We start from the raw sequence: 18,423 nt of genomic DNA on the forward strand, positions 1-18,423 counted from the left end.
CCCTGGCCATTTGTGGGCTTTCTCCATTCAAATCCGATGCTCTATCTCTAAACAATGGACCCATTCTCTAAGGAGAATACCTTGCAGCAGACAGCGCTTACATGTTATCACCCATCCAAATGCAAACCAAGGCAGACCCTGCTTAACAAAGGAAACAACAACTGCTCTCCACCACAAGACCAGCCCCCCCTCTCCATGAGGACTTGCATTTTAGAAGCAGGGTCTTTTTCAGCTTCATGTGAGCAATGTCAGCCACTATCCTTTTTTTACCAATACTGTAATGTAATGCCTTTCCCCCCATTACTGCATCATGCAGCAATGGGAGCAGGAACGCATTATTGACTAAAAAAATATGGCAGCTGTTAAGGAGTGCTCCTGGACCCTGTGGCCTCCCCAAACATGCCTGCAGCCGCAGTAGCCCAAAGGAGCCTGATCCCCTCATCACTCAGTAAGCCCACACTTGAGCTTGGGGAGCCCACCAGGACACTTGACCAAAGGCCCATGAACTTGGAGCTGGCCCTTGATGGGTCCTCCTGGGATCAAAGGTGCTCTGCTAAAGAGAGGTAGAAGCCACAAGTGTGGAGGAGCGCTTAAGATGCAGAGGCTAGGAATGGGCTCCCCCTTCCCAAGGCCTTCAACCCTGCAATATCTTGTATTTCTTCAACAGCCGACATGAGGCACGACTTCGCAAAGGAGATCCAGAACCTCAAGAGCCTGAAGCACACGAGACTCATCAAGCTCCTGGCCATCTGTTCCATGGGTGAACCAGTCTACATCGTCACTGAGCTGATGAGGAAAGGGAACTTGCACAGCTACCTCAACAGTCAGTACCGCTTTGGCAGAACTCTACTAGGGATGTGCACAGAACTGGCTTTGCTGGTTTGGATCGGTTCTGGATCGGATCAGGTCAGATTCGAGCTGGCCTGGCCTGGTCCGGGCTTGGGCTCGGCCGAACTGGGTCGGGTCTGGCCATCGAGCTGGTTGAGTTGGCTCGTGGATCAGCTCAGGGGGTATACTTGTAAAGGGGAATCAGGCTAGGATTCCCCTTTCCAAGTACAGGGGATTCCCTAGCCAAAGAAGGTGGTGGTGGAGAAAGGGGAATCTTTTACCTTGGAAATGAAGGTGCCATGGATGGTGGTGGTGGAAGACACATCAGAGGAGGAGGCTCCTCCTACCGCCCCTCTGGCCCCCCAAATAACAGTCTGGGCTGGCTGCAGCCTGGTTTGGGCCTCTGCACGTGTGCATTGGTCATTTGCTTCACCACATGATTTGTGTGGTTTCCTAGGCAATGATGAGCCATGACAGCAACAACAAATGCTCTTCTCAGTGTCAGCACCATTTGCCCCACAGGCAGGCCGATTCAAGATGGCGCCACTGCTGCCACTTCTCACCCTTCCCCAGGAAGCCAGGGCCAAGGCGGCCAGAGCTTAGCCCCAAGGCTACCCAGTTCCTGACTGAGGGACAAACACTCATTTTCCTCCCTGCAGAGGGGTTTCAAAAACCACCTAGAAGTTTAATTTACATTTGGACTGGCATCCTAAAATCGTTACACCAAACTGAAGGAGAGGAAAGATGAGTAGTTTGTAGTATATTCCATCCCTGCGTCAATTAAGTTTGACACTGCAATTTGCAAAAACTCAGTCAAATAAAAACAAACCCAGAAATGCTCATCATTGTGCCATGATGCTCCATATTCCACAGCAATCAATGGGGGCATTGTAAACCCATCCAGAGATCTGATTATGGCCACCCTTAATCTATCTAGGAGGATTTCCTGATTTCACTTGCTATAAAACACACCACCTTGGTTCAGTTGTTCTCTGGAATGCACGTGTATACACACACCCCTTTAAAGCATCTGGTCCGGCTTTCTGCTTGCAAACTTGTGGTGCAACATACACAACACCTGGTTTCTATGATGCTTTTTTCTGAATATGAAATCCCCCAAATCTCCTCGCTCTGGGCAAGCAGGACCTTTCAATTTGTCTGTTAAGATTGCATCAAAAATCAGCTTTTGTTTCAGCACTGAGATGACAACTACACTCTCCCAACCACAACAAAAGAATATCCCTGTGGTATTTTTCTTTTCTTCTGGCCTTTTACTCCCAGCTGAGAAATGTTTGTCACAGGAAGCTGATCCAACAGCTTCCAAGTAGGGCGTTCTTTCATGAAGATCATCCTGTGACCTCCTTTTGAGTTCTAGTTTGTTACCTAAGGAGGGACAACTCCCAAGGAGAACAGGTCTGGAGACACTCTGATGAGAGAAAGAGCTAACCTTCTTGACAAATGACTCCCCAAGATGAACTTGGTCTGCTAATGAGCTTCCTTTTTGCACTCTGTAATCCAGAGCCATGCAAACTGGAAATTGCATTGCCTTCCTTTGTTGTTTCTTGTTGTGAGGCACAGCCAGTTCCTGGCTCCTGGGAAGACACACAGATTTCGCCCTGCTAAACCCCTTATATGGGGTTGCCAGCTGTGGCTGAAACTCTTCTTAGAGATTTCTCCTCAGTATTTTCCCTCAATATGTTTCACAACATCAAGCCAGTAAAATCTCTAGGATTGCTTCCAAGAGTCCTGGAGACTCCAAGCCAGGGATGTAGGGAGCTTTGCAAGGGCCGGGGGGACAAGGTGTGACCGGCAGCTCCCCTGCCCCCTGGGTGTTCTTTCACATTTGCCCCAAGCCATGCCCCCTGCATGATCTGATGTCAGACACAAGGGCGGGGGCAGTTCAGAGAATGGGGCTGTTACAGCCCCGGCATAGTTTCATAGAATTCAGCGATTCCACCAACCGCTGACAGCGAAAATGAAACTATGCTGGAGCTGTGACAGTTCCGTTTGCTGCACTGGCCCCGCCCACCTTGTGTGTGACATCAGACAAAGGGGAGGGGTCAATGCCCGGGGAAAGAGGAGACTCCATTCCTCCCCAGCCAGCATGAAACTCTCAACGAGCCCTTTGCTTGCTGGCTGGCTGCTGGTGGGAGTGAGGGGGCACCCTGGCCAAGGTGAGGGGGAGCCTTGAGGGCCCTCCAGACCCCTGGGGACAATTGTTCCTCCTTGCTCAACGGTTGCTATGCCTCTGCTCCAAGCTGAGAGAGTTGGCAACCCTACTTGTGTCTCATGGGATACTGTGTAAAATCTCCCATTTTTTGCCCACCAGAAAATTGGTAAATTCACAAGGCAGGCTTTCTCTTGATAAATCCACAGCTCTAGGCCTCTTCACACATTATATTCAGCGCTTGTTCAATGAGTGTACAGTGTAAACAGGTAAAGATCTGTACATGGGTTCAGGCACATTCCTATCTGTACTATGCATTTGAAGGGCCTGTATCCAGGAGGCTTTTCAGACAGCAGGTTTTACTGTGGGATTACTACGAGGCTTTAAGTTCAGGGCATAAGGGATACTCCAATGCAAAAAGAGGATATTTTAACCCCAGACATAAATCGGGCTAGGTTCCAATATGGAGGGGGAAACCCGAATCATGAGTGAAGTGCTCTCTGAAATATCACAGGGATTTCGGGGTAAATCTGGCTGATATGTGAACGCACACCCACGCTCCCCAAGTAAAGTCACCATCTGAAAAAGCTCCTGGTTCTCTTTTAAAATGGACACTGATACAATCATTCACACAAACACATGCACGAGTATACAGACATCTGTACACTTGTACAGCATAATGTCTGAATCGGGCTTCTGAAACCAGGGAATGGGGTTTGCATTCAGATCATGGTCTCTGGAGGCTGTGGAATTGAGGGACGTAAATTTTCCCCGTGACTTTTTTTCTTTCTTTTCAGAATTAAAAAACAAAAAAAAAGTTAAACGTTAATGCCAAATCTGGAATAGAAATACTTTGTACTTTCTCTGAATTATTCTCATCTCTTCTAGGTGAAAGATAATTTGAAAAATTTGAATTGGAGAGTATTTGTGTCTAAGTCTAGCCCTGTCAAACCGAGTCAGGCCATGGGTCGATCTAGCTCAGTGCTGTCCACTGAGTGGCAATGTCTGTCCAGGGTTCTAGACAAGGCTCTTCCTCTTTCCCAGCCCTACCTGGAGATGCCAGGGACTGAATCTGAACCTGCGTGCAAAGCAGGTGTCCCACCCCTGAGCTACAGCACCGTCTCCAAAGTATTCTTCAAATTCTTCCTCTTTTGATTCTTCCAAGTGTGCGAGTGAGAGCTCCCCTGAGTGTAAGGCAAGACCGTGTGCCCATTTCATGTGTTATGCACGCAGTGTACACACATACAGATTTGTACAGGCGTGCAGTTGCACACACATTATGTTGAACACAGGTACAGCGGTACGTTTCCTGCCTTTCCCATGCCACTAACTTTAAAAATGAATGCATATACAGTCATTCACACCAAAATATGTACATGTGTACAGACAGCTGTAGGCATGTAAAATATATTGTTTGAACAGGGCTCTTCAGGAAAGAAACTAGATCTGCACCCATTTCTGCCTGTAACCTGGAAGTATCCCGGCAATGCCACACTCTTTGCATCTGGAAGTATTCGACTCTGGTTGGGTGAGGTTTGCATGGGTCTTGGAGATCAGCAGAGATTATCTCACTCCTTCCTGTACTCTGCAGGTTTTGCAGGGAAGGAACTGACTACACATCACCTGCTCAGCATCTCTTGCCAGGTGGCTGATGGGATGACATACCTGGAAGAACAGCACATCGTTCACAGAGACTTGGCGGCCAGAAATATCCTGGTGGGGGACGACCTTGCTTGCAAAATTGCTGATTTTGGCCTCGCCAGGCTCCTCAAGGTTTGTTCAAGGAAGGCCTTGACACATTGCCCTTAAATGTATTCCTTTCATAGCAGGGGTTCTCAAACATGGGTCCCCAGAAGTTGTTGGACTACAACTCCCATCATCCCCAGCCATTGTGATTAGGGATGACAGGAGTTGTAGTTCAACAATGTCTGGGGTCCCAAGGTTGGAAGCCCCACAATAGCCATGGTGGCCCTCAGGGCCAGCCTGTTTGCTAGGCAAATGAGGCAGTTACCTAGGGCGTCAAGCATGGCCTGGGTCATGTGTCACCCTCGTGGGCAGGAGCAGGTGAGCAGGCGGACAACTGAGCGCTCCCCATCCATCACCTACTTGCTCTCCTCACTGCCTCCGGTTGCCACTCCTGCCGCCAGCTTGCCACGGCGCGTTATAGTCCTGTTGCCACATTGTGCAGTGATCTCATTGTAATATGCTGAGGCAGGCCAGAGACAGGAGCAACGAGGAGAGCAAGTGTGTGGGTGGATGATGGTGACTGCCCCACAGGAGGTGTCTGCCTGTGTGGGAAAAGAGGGCGGGACACCTGCTTCACCTGGGCCAGCCCTGGTGGCTCTATCCTCCCTTCCACAAACCTCTCAGATGGAAGCAGCCTTCAGGTGGCTCATCGGGACCCTTTTCACTGAGGACATATCCTTGGTTTCCCTCCAGGACGACATTTACTCCACCACGAGCAACACCATGATCCCTGTGAAATGGACAGCCCCGGAAGCCGCCATCTACCAGACCTACTCACCAAAATCAGATGTTTGGTCATACGGGATTTTTCTCTACGAGGTTTTTACATATGGGCAGTGCCCCTATGAAGGTGAGGCATTATTTGACCGGGCACTGATGGCTAAGCAAGGTTTTTATAAGTGCGGCGCCTGATCTTGAATGGGTAGGGTGTGGTGGCAGAAAGTACGAGTGAGGAAGCGGCTGGGGATTGGTGGGGAGAACTGGGGGGTGGGGGTAGAAAGGCTCAGAGGTGGCCCAAGGTGCAGTGGCAACAAATGCTGTCTTGCCCTTTCAAAACCTAACCTTGCAAGCTTTGGTAGTGACACGGAGAGGCAGGGAGGAGGGAAGAGTGTCAGCAACCTCCTCTCCTCTCCCCGTGCTTCTGGCAAGGATAGGATCCTGAAGAGCTTGTTCTGATGGCAGGGGGCATCTTTCTATCCTGCTTGTGCCCCAAACATCTGCCACCTGAGGTAACAGCCTCTCCTCACCTCATGGGAAGGACCACCCCTGGAAAGGCTGGTGCTCACCCGTTCTCCTCTCCATACGAACATAGGAAGCTGCTATATACTGAGTCAGACCTTGGGTCTATCTAGCTCAGTATTGACTACACAGACTGCCAGCAGCTTCTCCAAGGTTGCAGGCAGGAGTCTCTCTCAGCCCTATCTTGGAGATGCCAGACAGGGAACTTGGAACCAAGATGCTCTTCCAAGAGTGGCTCCATCTGTAAGAGATCTTACAGTGCTCACATCAAGTCTTCCATTGAAATGCAACCAGGGCAGGCCCTGCTTAGCTAAGGATACAAGTCATGCTTGCTACCATAAGACCAGCTCTCCTCTCTTCTCTCTCCTCTCCAAATGCCCCCTTCACCCTGCATACGTTTGTCCTCAGTTAATATGGACTTGGAAACACACATTTGCTGAGATAACTTGGCTCCTGAACCTGAATTATGCCTGTGAAGCACTTGGAATGAGTGCTATAAAAATGCTCACCTTTCTTAATGGTGAAGTAGTTTTCATGGCCCTAGAAGGTCCAGGAGCTACTTAAAGCCTTTCCCCGTTTCCACTTGGCTCCTTCCAACTTTCTGACTGATTTGGTCTCTGTAGATCTTGGTTGCGTGAGCATAGCATGCTGGCAAGTAGGAGTGGGAGGGCGATCACCCAGTGCCCTGGGCCCACACTGCAGCACAGCAAGGGACTCTTCTAGTCCTAATCCTGCACAGATGCAGTGCATGTGTTTCCACTTCTGGTGCTCACATGTGGGAGGGGTACCTTTTGCCAGCCTGTGCAATGTGCAAATGTCTCCCTGAGGGCTGTGCAACCCTCAGGGACATATTTGTGCATTGCACAGAGCAGTTCCGGGGGAATGGTAAAGATAAAGTGTGCTGTCGAGTCAGTGTCAACTCCTGGCGACCACAGAGCTCTGTGGCTGTCTTTGGTAGAATACAGGAGGGGTTTACCATTGCCTCCTCCCGCACAGTATGAGATGATGCCTTTCAGCATATTCCTAGATCGCTGCTACTTGATATAGGTGTTTCCCATAGTCTGGGAAACATACCAGCGGGGATTTGAACTGGCAACCTCTGGCTGGGTAGTCAAGCCATTTCCCCACTGTTCCATTAGGTGGCTTCTGAGGGAATGGGAGATTGACAAAAATCATGCCCTCTCACACACAAATGCCCATGCTGCAAAAGCGGGAGCACATCTGCTGCACACATGCTTCCTTTTGCATTATGCACACAGTTACTAAGGATGCCAGTTTAGGATGGGATTGTTAATGCAAGAGAGACTGTGATTTCTCCTTCAAAATGCAGGACAAAGTTCACTTCTCCTGGAAATGCACTTTGCCCTCTCTGATTCCCCTCCCTTAATATGTCCCCACCCCCCTTCTGCCACCACTGAAACAAAGTCCAAAGACATAACCTGCCTTCTGTTGCAAAAGTTTAAAATGCAAAATATTTGCACATAAGCCGCATGTTAGTGATACTACTGAATGTTTAAGGAACAGGTCAAAGTTGTACATCATTCTGAAACTTTTTTTAAAAACGGCTGACATACCACACATGCTGACATACCACATCAGCCCAATATCATGTGTAAGCAAGCTGTGCAACTGCACAAATTGCTCCATGACATTACACCCAAGTAAGCCCATTGAAATTAATAGGCTTACTCTTATGTAACATCATTTGTGCAATTTGCATTGTTGCAAAACTTGTGTGCATGCAACAAGACATAGCCTCGTGCAGTATGTCAGCCATTTTATGTGGCAAAATATATCAAAACTAGCTTAACCCGCACAGAACATCTGCGCACTAGTACCCGATTGCTCCTCTCACCCCTCACCACAGTCCCCTCACCTAGGAGATCTCTCCACCTTCACCTGAGCCTTATTCCTGCTGCTCCTCCTCCTCCATCGCCTTGGTGACTCCTCCATCCCTTTACTCCATCCCCCTCACCCCTCTTGATCACGGTTGCAACATTGCTGGCGCCTATTGGCCAAGCTGCAGCCCCCTATCCCCAGAGACCTCCCCACCTGAGCCTCGCTCCTACTCCTCCACACAGGAGCAGCAGCAGCAGTGGTTAACCAGGCCCTTCCTCACTGCCGCCACTGCCATGTCTGCTTGTTCCCCCTTACGCTGCTGACAGGCTCATGCCCATCCGTTGCCTGCCTGCCTCTCTCCGCCAATGGTCTCAGTAGCCCCAAACAGCAGCAGTGGTTGACTGGGCCCTTCCTTGCTGCCAATAGGCATCGCCATGGCCGCTCATTCCCCTCAGGCCACTGACAGGTCCGGGCCCATCCCTCGCCCTTCTTTCTCTCTCCTCCACTCGCTCTTCCCTGTCTTTCCTCCCTTTCCTTCTTTTATTCTCTCTCTCTCTCCCCCTTCCTGAGTTTACAGATCTTGTTCATCTCGTTTCATCTAATTCGCACAACAGCAGCCTCCTCCCTCACAACCTCTCTCTTCACAGACCCCTGCTATCTCTCTCTCTCGCTCTCTCTCTCTAGATTCCTCTCCGCTACAATCAAGAACATCTTCTGACTAGTAACAGTTGCATTCCAACTTAACCATCACAGGCTCCTTGTCCCTATCTGCATATCAAATCTCCACTGCCCAATCCCCACAGTGTCACAGGCTCCTCCTCCCTATCTGCATATAAAATCTCCACTGCCCAGTCACCACGGTGCTTCTGCTTGCGAACTCTCGCGAGAGCTGCCACACACAGGATTATCCATGGGTACGCCTTAGAGAATTATATATATAGATGGTTATTACCTATACAGCCCTAAGCGCTGGTTATTACTTATAAAGTCCTTAAAGAGCACCTTCTCAGTCATGAACCTCACCACCTACTGAGATCGTGTGGGGAGGACCAGTTACAGTTACCACTGGTTCGTTCATTGGTGACATGGAACTGGGCCTTCTCTATCACTGCCCCAGGAATGTGTTTTCTGTCAATATAAGAATATCTCCATCTCTGATTGTCTTTTTTAAAAAAAAAAAACACCTTTAAGACTCACCTTGTTACAGGCATTTTGTTAAAAATACTTTTAATATATTTTTATTCTGTTTTTATTTTTTGCTGCATTTTAAATAGTTGTATGCTTCCTGGAGATCTGTATTTCAGGCGGTTTATAAATGTGACTGATAAAATGAATGAATGAATGAATGAATGAATGAATGAATGAGTTTAATTTCTTCTCCACAGTCCTTGAAGTTCTCTGGATCAAAAGAGAAACTATATCATATCTATGGAATGGAATCCTACAATTAATCAATCAATCAATCAATCAATCAATCTATCTATCTATCTATCTATCTAAATTTGCAGGGATGACCAATCAAGAAACCATACAGCAGATTACCCGGGGCTACCGTCTCCCTCATCCAAACAACTGCTCTCCTGAAATATACAGCATCATGTTAGATTGCTGGAAGGGCAACCCGGACGAGAGACCAACTTTCCTCAGCTTGCGGGAAACACTCTTCTCCATTTACAAATGGGCCCATCACCCATTCTCTTGAAGGGAAAATGCCATCTTCTGGTGTTTAAATTGGACAGTAAATCCTACATCTTCAAAAGGATAGCTGCTAGAAATACTTAGCCTTGGGGCAAAGAACATTTCTGCATTTGAAGTTGGACTATATATGAAGGCTTTCTTCTCAGGAGGCACAGAGAAACAACCTGATCCTGGCTAGGGATCAGGCCCATTCAGCTTTCCTGGCTGCATCTGCAGAAGATAAATCTATATAGATGTTGCACAGCTAAGATGTCACTGCATCTTATGTAGTATTCTTCTCATGCAAGCTGCAGACGGAGATTGCTTTACTTCAGGGGCTCTCAAACTTGTGTCCAAAGATATGGTTGGACCATATCTCTCACTCTCAGCCACAATGGCCATTGCAGCAGGGGTTGATAGGGGTTGTAGTCTTAGAAGGTCTGAGGACTCAAGTTTTGAGAACCTTTGCTTTTCTTGCCATATGCACAGGTTGATTAACATTATTCAATAAATGTGCGCAAATAAACTGAACGCTGTTATCATGTACACATTAAAAGAGCAATTAATGGCTGTCTCATGGGCAGTCCCATCAGATAAGTTACCATTGTCTCCATTTTACAAAGGAGGAAGTGAGAGTCAAAAACAATGGCCTTCATACAGGAAGAGAGCACCGTGCACGTAAACAGCTTTCCACCAGCACCACCAATGGCGGATATGGACTTGTATTTTCATCCTCATGTAATGTTCACCCAAGCATGACTGAACTATTTGACCTTTTGAGGTGAATGGGATACATGTGCAGAGGTCCCAGTTGTTACATCTGCCCATGACAACCATGGATCAGGGCCAATGTCTTGGCCCATGAATCAACTGTCACGGATCAGGGCCAGTGTCTTGCCCAAGGTCAGTTAGTGGATTTACAGGTAAAGGCTTCAATACAGCTGTAGTCTCTTATCACCAACATCAACACATGACCCATTGGTTAACTCACTACCTCCTACAACCAAAGTTCAATTAAGTTTGAATACATTTGATTAGATACAAAGTCAGTCATCAGGAAACAAAAAAATTAACCACCCTTGTAGTTGATAAAATCATAATATCCAGGCAAAAGAAAACAGAACTTAGTCACAACATGACTTAGATCAAATTTTCTCAGGACAAGGGAGTGCATTAGCTTGCAGATATTTTTGCCCGGTTTCCAGTACTGTCATGATAAACAATTAAATTTGACAGAGGATATTTTAGTCCCAGCCAGACAGAAGGAAAAAGATCCCCCCCCCCCCACAATCTGAGATCTCAGAGTGAATAAAGGGACCAGGTAAAATCTTCCCCTGCAAGCTTCAAACAAAGGACTGTGGCAGAAATAATGATCAATATCTTTTACTTCTCATTGACTGCATGCAAAGCTATTGGTCCAAAGGAATTTTTGAGATATTGCCAGTATTCTTACAAAATATGATCACTCTTAATAAACTTGTACTATAAAGAGAGGAGAGTGATGAATACATTTTCTAGGTTGTATCAACAAGGGTGTGTATGTGTGTGTGTCAAAATGTCTCCTCTATCTATGAGGAGTCCCAGGTAGGAGGCCACCATCCACTTTTTAAAACGAGCAGATTCACCCTTCCAAGAGAATATAGCATTTCCAGATGGGGCTTTTAGCTCGCTTCTCCTCCAGAATGGAGGGTGTGAGTTCACATATCAGCCAGATTTATCCCAAAGTCCCTGCGAACTATCAAAGAGCACTCCAGACACAATGTGTTTTTCATTGCATGTTAGAGCATAGCCTGGTAAAACAAAATCCACTTTTTGCATCTGTTTGCATCGGGGGGGGGGGGGGCGGGTTTCGAATCCACATTATAGCCTCACAGTAAACTTGTGGTAAAGCCTGCTGTCTAGAAACGCTTATGGGAGAGTAAAATAGAAAAAAAAAAAAACCCACAAGAAAGGATCGAGCAGAGCAGTTTTAGGCCTTCAGGAATGTGTGACTAGGGCAGGACCCAATAAAGAGTGATACTCTATAACAACAGGATTTATTAATCATTGGATGATCAAGAAAACTATAGAGGCATCAACAATCACTGCTTCTAGTCAAGTCAAACCCTTCCCCAGGAACTACGTAGGCAGATCCAAGCAAAAATAAATTTCCTGGCGCATCTAGCTAAACTGCTTACTTCCAGGTAAGGAGCTTCCAGTTGATTCCCAGCCCAAGGCTGTTAGTCTCCCCTTTCCCTACAGTAGTTGCTGAACAGACCTCACTCAGAGGCCTCCAGGGAAGAATTGAACAATAACACGCCCCTTCCCTGCTTCTCCATAGGCTGTTGTCCAGTAAACCCTGCCCCTCATTCTGAATTGGGCCACAGGGATTTAATTATTCTGGGCTTCCTTCCTTACTTGGAGAAGCTCACCCTCCAAACAGTTAATCCAACTGGGGCCTAGTCCTCCCTCAAGCCTGGCTATCACTACTCAGGCGAAGCACAGTTAGCACATTAGTTAAGCAAATGGCTTCCATTTACTTGGAGAATTTGGTTTTCTGTAGGGATGTGCAAGCCAGACGGGATGGCTCGAATCCATACTGGTGGCTCAAGCTCAATCAAGCACGGGCCAGGTCCAGCAGTTGAGCAAGTAAAGGGTTAAATACGGGAAGGCATGGGGAAAACCTATAAAACCAAGCCTTGGTGGCAGTGGGGACACGGGACAGCAGAAGCGGCACCAACACCCTGCTGCTACCGGGAGGCCATGCTGTGGGCTGTTTCAGGCCTCTGTGCACGCGGGAAAATGGCCGCCGGGGAAAAATGGGCGGCCATGCCAGGCTTCACAGAGGTCATTTGAGCATGTGCGGCGGGCTCCAAAATGGCCACCGCGCCAGTATACGGAGGCCCAAATGGGTCATAAAAGATTATTAAAGTGGGCTGTGGCGGTGATTCAAGATGCTGGCGGGGGGAGGGGAAACCTTTGCGGACACACATACAACCTGCGGCCTTTAGGAACCCCCCCCCAAGGGGCAACAGGTAATTAAAAAGTGTGTGTGTGTGTGTATATATATATATATATATATATATATATATATATATATATATTCGCAAACCCCGCCCCCCGATCGGGGGGGATTTGGGGGGTGCCGGACCGGACTGGCCCAGGCCAGCCTGTTCCATGCACACCCCTACAGCTTTACATAGAAAGCTGTCATATGCTGAGTCAGACCCTTGATCCACCTAGCTCAGTATTGTCTACACAGACTGGCAGCAGCTTCTCCAAGGTTGCAGGCAGGTGTTGCTCTCTTGCTCTCTCTATCTTGGAGATGCCAGGGAGGGAACGCGGAACCTTCTGCATGCAAGCAGGCAGGAGCTCTTCCCAGGGTGGCCCCATCCCCTGAGGTGAATCTCTTGCAGTGCTCACATGTAGTCTCCCACTCAAATGCAAAACAGGGTGGCCCCTGCTTAACAAAGGGGACAATTCATGCTTGCTTCCACAAGACCAGCTCTCCTCCCATATCTCCTCTCACAGCTTTATTCTGGATCCTGCAGTCCTGCTGCTCTCTGGGACATCAGCAGGGCCCAGATCTAAAGCAAGTGCCATTGCTGACTCCCTGCTCCTGAGTAGACGGGAGCCATCAGGCTGCCAGACAAGTTGTTGACTCCTGACTTCAGTCTGGGTCTATCATCTCCTCTGTTCTTGAGGCCCTGGGGGTGACATGGACGGCCCAAACCAGCCTGGGGACAGGAATGGTGAGTCTGGGTGTTGATTAGAATTTGCAACTGGGTGTTGATTAGAACTCCAGTGGTGTTGATTAGGACTTGCAAATTGCTCCCCACCTCCCTTTTGGAAATTAACTAGAGATGTTGAAATCCCCACTCAGCAATGATTCATTTCTAAATCACCTCATATGCAAATCTCTGGGCAGTTTACAATCTAAAACATTAACATAATTAAAGCATAATTAAAACAATATTCACAGGCTTGAGCTAGGAACCGTGAGTTTAACATGATGTGTAAAAAACGATGTGGGCAGGTCGCATGTGCTTTGAACATAATGTGGGAATGGGATCTCACAGTTTGTTTGTTTATTTATTGTTTAATGTAAACTGTCCTGAGCCATTTTTGGAAGGGCAGCATATAAAATAAATAAATAAATAAAATATTTATATACCGCCTGATATATACTGATATACATCTCTACTGCAACAGTTGAAGTTGCAATATAATTTAAAAAAAAAAAAAATTAAAACACTTTCACAGAATAAAGCAATTAAAAACAATTCATGGAGTAAAACAATTTCACGGAATAAAAAAATTAAACAGTTTAAAAATAATTTTAATTATAAGCCTGAGGTAACAGGTGTGTCTTAAGGGTCTTTTTAAAAGCAATCAGAGATGCAGATCTTATTCTGACAGGCAGTGCAATCCAAATCTCACTTCTGAGATTCTGGTCACAACTGAGCAGGGCACTATAGGATAACTTCATGGAGGAGAGGCCTATCAACGGCTACTAGTCGCAGGGCTATAGGCCACCTCCAGCCTCCAAGGCAGGATGCCTCTGAGGACCAGTTGCAGGGGAGTAACAGCAGGAGACAGGGCATGCCCTCAACTCCTGCCTGTGGGCTTCCAGCGGCATCTGGTGGGCCACTGTGTCAAACAGGATGCTGGACTAGATGGGCCTCCTTCGGACTGATCCAGCAGTGCTGTTCTTATGTTTACTACTGCAAATATTTATATACCACTCTTCAACCAAGTTTCCCAAAGCAGTTTACACAGAAAAATAAATATTACATAAATAAGATGCTCCCCTGTCCCCAAAGGGCTCATAATCAAAAAAGAAACATAAGGCAGCCACTGGAAGGATGCTGTGCTGGGGATGGATATGGCCAGTTGATCTCCCTCTGCTAAATATAAGAAAATCACCACTTTAAAAGGTGTCTCTTGGGCACTTTCTAGATTAAATGCTATAACAGTGTCACTAATGATCTGCTAAGTGTGCTTCCGCACTTCCTGTGTTGTGACGCCGCAATCCCTGCGCTAACAGCAAGGTGTTGTTCACGTTTCCCGTGCCTTCTTTCAGGTTTCATCTTTGTGTTATAGTGCTACAAAGTTGTATGTGCGTCACAAAAAAGTAGCTATATTTTCCCATTGTAGGAGTTTGAGATTCTGGCCAAGCCAAAGCATTTTACTGCTGTTGGAGCATGTGATCTGGAAAGTGTCTTTGCTCAGTTAGCAGGGGTAGTCAGGCATGTTAATTCAAATTGCAGAATGCTCTTTGGAGAAAGCTTGCACTGGCTTTGGCTTTATTCACATCCACAGTGTTAGGCTTTTTCAGGAGGGTGTGCTTTATAAAGATAAAAGGCAACCTCTGCCTGTACCAGCTGCCACCACTGGGAAGCAGTCAAGAGCTGAGGATGGCAAAGCCATAGCTGCTGCTCCTGGGAAGGGCTGAAAAAGGCCTCTGCCTGAGAATGCTGCCAGTCAGAGACAAGTACTGCACCAGATGGACCAATGGACTCCTGATAAGAAAGCAACTTCACCCCCAAAGCAAGGAAGGTGCACAATGAGGATTTTAAAATGGGCATTCAAGTCAGCTGCCCCAGATACAACTGAATATTATTTTATTTAATTTTATTTATGTATTAAATTTTTATACTGCCCCATCCAAAAGCTCTAGGTGGTGCACAACAAAACAAAAACTAACAAACATTCTTTTTAAAGAAAATCAGCTTAAAACAATATAAATTTAAAAAGTTTAAAACCATTACAAACTTTTAAAAGCAATTTTAAATGGTTAAATTACATGGCTAATGTAAATTCCTTATTCAATGGTTTTATTTGTTAGCGGTTTGCATGTTTTCATAATCTAAACAAATAGCTTGTCAGTGGCGTTAATTAACATGAACTTCCTTAAAGTGGTAGAAGATTCCAAAGTAGATTCCAAAATATATTAATAATTTCTCAGCGCACATACCATTAAAAGATTAAGCGTCATCACGCTCCGCTGGGTGACCGGGGGCCTCCCAGGGGCTGTGGAGGGAGGCCCTGGACTTGGGCCCCAAAGTCTCGGGGCAAGAGCACCTCTGGGGAGAACCCACGTTACAGGGCCTCCTACTTGGAGGGCAGCACGTTCCATTCATTTTAACGGGTCCTGAGTCCTCCGTGCTTTTCGAACCGCAAAACGAGCTAGCCTGCAGCACGGCCCCTCCTCCCCTACACGCAGCCAGCCCTTTCTCGGGGCTTCGCGGGGGAGCCTCGCCTCCCAACGAGGCACCTCCGGGGCTGCCTCGTTCCCTGCCCACACAACCTCCTCTGGATCGCAGCGCTTCGGCAACAGCTGCAAAGGGCTGGAGGCCCCTCGCACGATTTCAATGGCTCGTACCCTGGGAGCCCGGGAGGGGGCGGAGCTCCGAGCTGGGAAGAGGCGGGGGGGGTCGGCCCGGGAGGCTCATTTGCATCTGGCCGCGGCCATAATGCATTGCGCGGGACACTGAGCACCTTTCTGGCGATTTCGGTCCTTCCGTTAAATGAAAAGATCACCAACTCGATGGCAAAATTCCAAGCCGCTAAAAACACCCCAAGCTCTTGCCTGGTGCAGAACGGCAGGCACGGAGGGCGGCACCCCATGACCTCGGAGGCAGGAGCCGTTCCTATTCTTGCACTGGTTGAAGACTGTAACTCATGCTCCGGTTTCTCTTCAGAGCGTATAAATCTTTAGCCTTTTACTAAAGATTTCCGTGGAGAGGAACAGTTACGAGTGTTCAACTAATTTTTCGAGGCTCTATTTCGGTAGAGCTATCATTTCTTTGTTTGAAAAACAGAATGAGTACAAATTTAGATAAGTCCATGTGTTCTTTTTATTACGCACGCTTCAAGAAGTACACTTACGCTAGAGAAGAACTGCTTTACTTCATTACGGCACGTGGTTTCGGCTGGGTCGAGCAGGGCTGTGCAGAGAGAATCCTCTTCACAATGTGGTGATCCCGGACTAAGGAGCAAGTGTACTGATTAACGAGCGTCTGAGCATATGAAGAGCGCCGTCACACACAGTGGCTCAGCAGAGAGCACCACGCTGCCCCAGCCCAGAGCTGCAAATTTGCCAGTTGTTTGTGAACTGTAGCAAGGAACACGCACCTTAGTCCTAACCATTTTTACACAGAAGTAAATCTCCGAGTCCAATGGAACTTACTCCCTAGGAGGTGTGTTTAGTGAAGGAGAATGGCGTTTGCATTATCATCGCATTATTTTAATCACATTAACGGCGTCTATGTTGATAATGATTAAAGCGAAGCTTCTATGCTTTTAATCAAGAATCCGTATTTAAAGAATTTGGTTCAGATCTGTTTATTCAGGCCTATTGCTGTCCAGTTATTTTTAAGATTGCTTTGCAAGTTCAGTGGGGGCGGGGGGCGTTTAGCATGGCCATGGGTCAGACAAATTAAATGCCATATTTCTCACTGGAAATATCACACACAGTGGCGCACCTAGGCATTTTGGAAGCCCAGGACTTAAAGGGCTTTGGAGGGCCCCCTCCTCGCTTTAGGGAAAGCTTGGAACTTTTTTTAAGGGGGGGAAACACCCTGCATTTTGTGTTGCACATACCCTGCAGCTGCTGCTCTCTTGTCCCTGGGGGCCTGCAGCTGTCCTGGGGGGCCTCCCTGCACCTCCCTGCGAGCGGGTCCTATGTGCCTGCACAGTTTCAAGCACCACGCTCGTTCGAGACCAGCACAGCACAGGCACGCAGGAGCGGCTCACCTGTGCTCAGGCCTCCAGCAGGCCCAGAGAGACAGGCCCATCACCTGGTGGGACCAGTGGCTTAGCCGCTGCTGCTGGCAGCATGGAGGAAGCACCACCACCCTGGCCTGGCCGCGCACATGGTGGCACAAAGGGAAGAGAGTGAAGTGGGTGGGTGCGGGGCTGTGGCAGGGAGGGCCCCCGTGCAGAGGATCGGACTTCGTCACTGATCACACAGAAAGGGGTTTCCCCCCCCCTGTGTCTGCTCTTTTGACAGGTGAGATCATATAATTCATATTTTTTAAAAAACAATGAAACAGTCAGCAATTCATAATTTTTGCAAGCAAGGCAATGGTAATCGATTTCTAATTGTAATCTAAAATGAAGTGTTTCTGATTAAGATGGGTGATATCTCCTAATTAGAAGGGGCCTATCAAAACTTAACAAGTCCCCCCAAACCATCCTCTTGGGAGGCCCAGACCTTCCCCTGAGACAAGGGACTATAAAAGTTTAAGCCATAAATTTGATTTGGGGGGCTTCCCTCCCCCCCACTCCTTTTTGGAGTTCCCCTCTTTTTCTTTCTTTCCCCCTGACTTTGGGCTTCAAGCTCTGGCTATGGTTTTTGTGATTTTTCTTTCAATTTTTCATTGGGTCTTCTGTACTGGGTTTTATCCTTTGTGTTGCCAAGACTGGTTTGCAGACTACCTGGAGTGGTAAAATACCTCCTGAATTATTTAATATGTTTAGACCTTTTAAGATTAGCTCTTCTAACCTGTTTCTATGTACCTCAGATAGAATGTTAATTTGATTTTTGGAGTGTGCACTTCATTTTCTGGGCAGTGGGCAATCGGCTGGTCAGGACCCAGTAACCCTGTAGCTAAAATTTGGCTATGAAGGAAAAAGAGGGGGGGGCAGTGCTGTCCCCTGTGATAGGCCCCTTCTAATGTGTTTGGTGTGGATACTCTTCACATGCTCAGGCGCACTGCTCTTCCCTCAGCCCTAGATTATTTTTTAAAAGATTGACAGCCACTCCTACACTGAAAATGACAAGTTCTCCCTTTCCAAAATGAGCGCTTAAAGCATTACGTATATAACACACTTAAGAAGCTAACAGTGATCAACACTGCAAAATTATACTTTATAAAAATAAAAAGCACCTATACTCTAAGGAATAGTTGGTTTTTGGTAAAAGCCAGAACGGAACGGGCCAG

The 18,423-nt window shown here is 47.3% G+C and overlaps 1 protein-coding gene, 1 long non-coding RNA gene and 1 other non-coding gene across 3 annotated transcripts in view; all 3 read left to right on the plus strand.

Annotated features, from left to right (window-relative positions):
- Positions 1 to 10,987, plus strand: part of SRMS (src-related kinase lacking C-terminal regulatory tyrosine and N-terminal myristylation sites) — a 51,737-nt gene extending 40,750 nt beyond the window's left edge. Inside the window, exons 5-8 of the mRNA XM_053243390.1 lie at positions 668 to 823; positions 4,587 to 4,768; positions 5,435 to 5,591; positions 9,328 to 10,987. Of these exons, the coding sequence (XP_053099365.1) occupies positions 668 to 823; positions 4,587 to 4,768; positions 5,435 to 5,591; positions 9,328 to 9,521 (689 nt within the window). The 3' untranslated portion in view covers positions 9,522 to 10,987. The remainder of the gene's footprint in view (positions 1 to 667; positions 824 to 4,586; positions 4,769 to 5,434; positions 5,592 to 9,327) is intronic.
- Positions 10,988 to 12,425: 1,438 nt separating this feature from the next.
- On the plus strand, positions 12,426 to 16,806 carry LOC128324466 (uncharacterized). The gene is made up of 2 exons (XR_008306871.1): positions 12,426 to 12,510; positions 16,355 to 16,806. It is a non-coding gene; the product is annotated as an uncharacterized LOC128324466 (long non-coding RNA).
- LOC128325521 (U5 spliceosomal RNA) lies at positions 16,160 to 16,275 on the plus strand. The gene has a single exon (XR_008307504.1). It is a non-coding gene; the product is annotated as a U5 spliceosomal RNA (small nuclear RNA).
- Positions 16,807 to 18,423: the final 1,617 nt, after the last annotated feature.

The sequence above is a fragment of the Hemicordylus capensis genome, chromosome 4, assembly GCF_027244095.1.
Source record: "Hemicordylus capensis ecotype Gifberg chromosome 4, rHemCap1.1.pri, whole genome shotgun sequence".
Taxonomy (NCBI): domain Eukaryota; kingdom Metazoa; phylum Chordata; class Lepidosauria; order Squamata; family Cordylidae; genus Hemicordylus; species Hemicordylus capensis.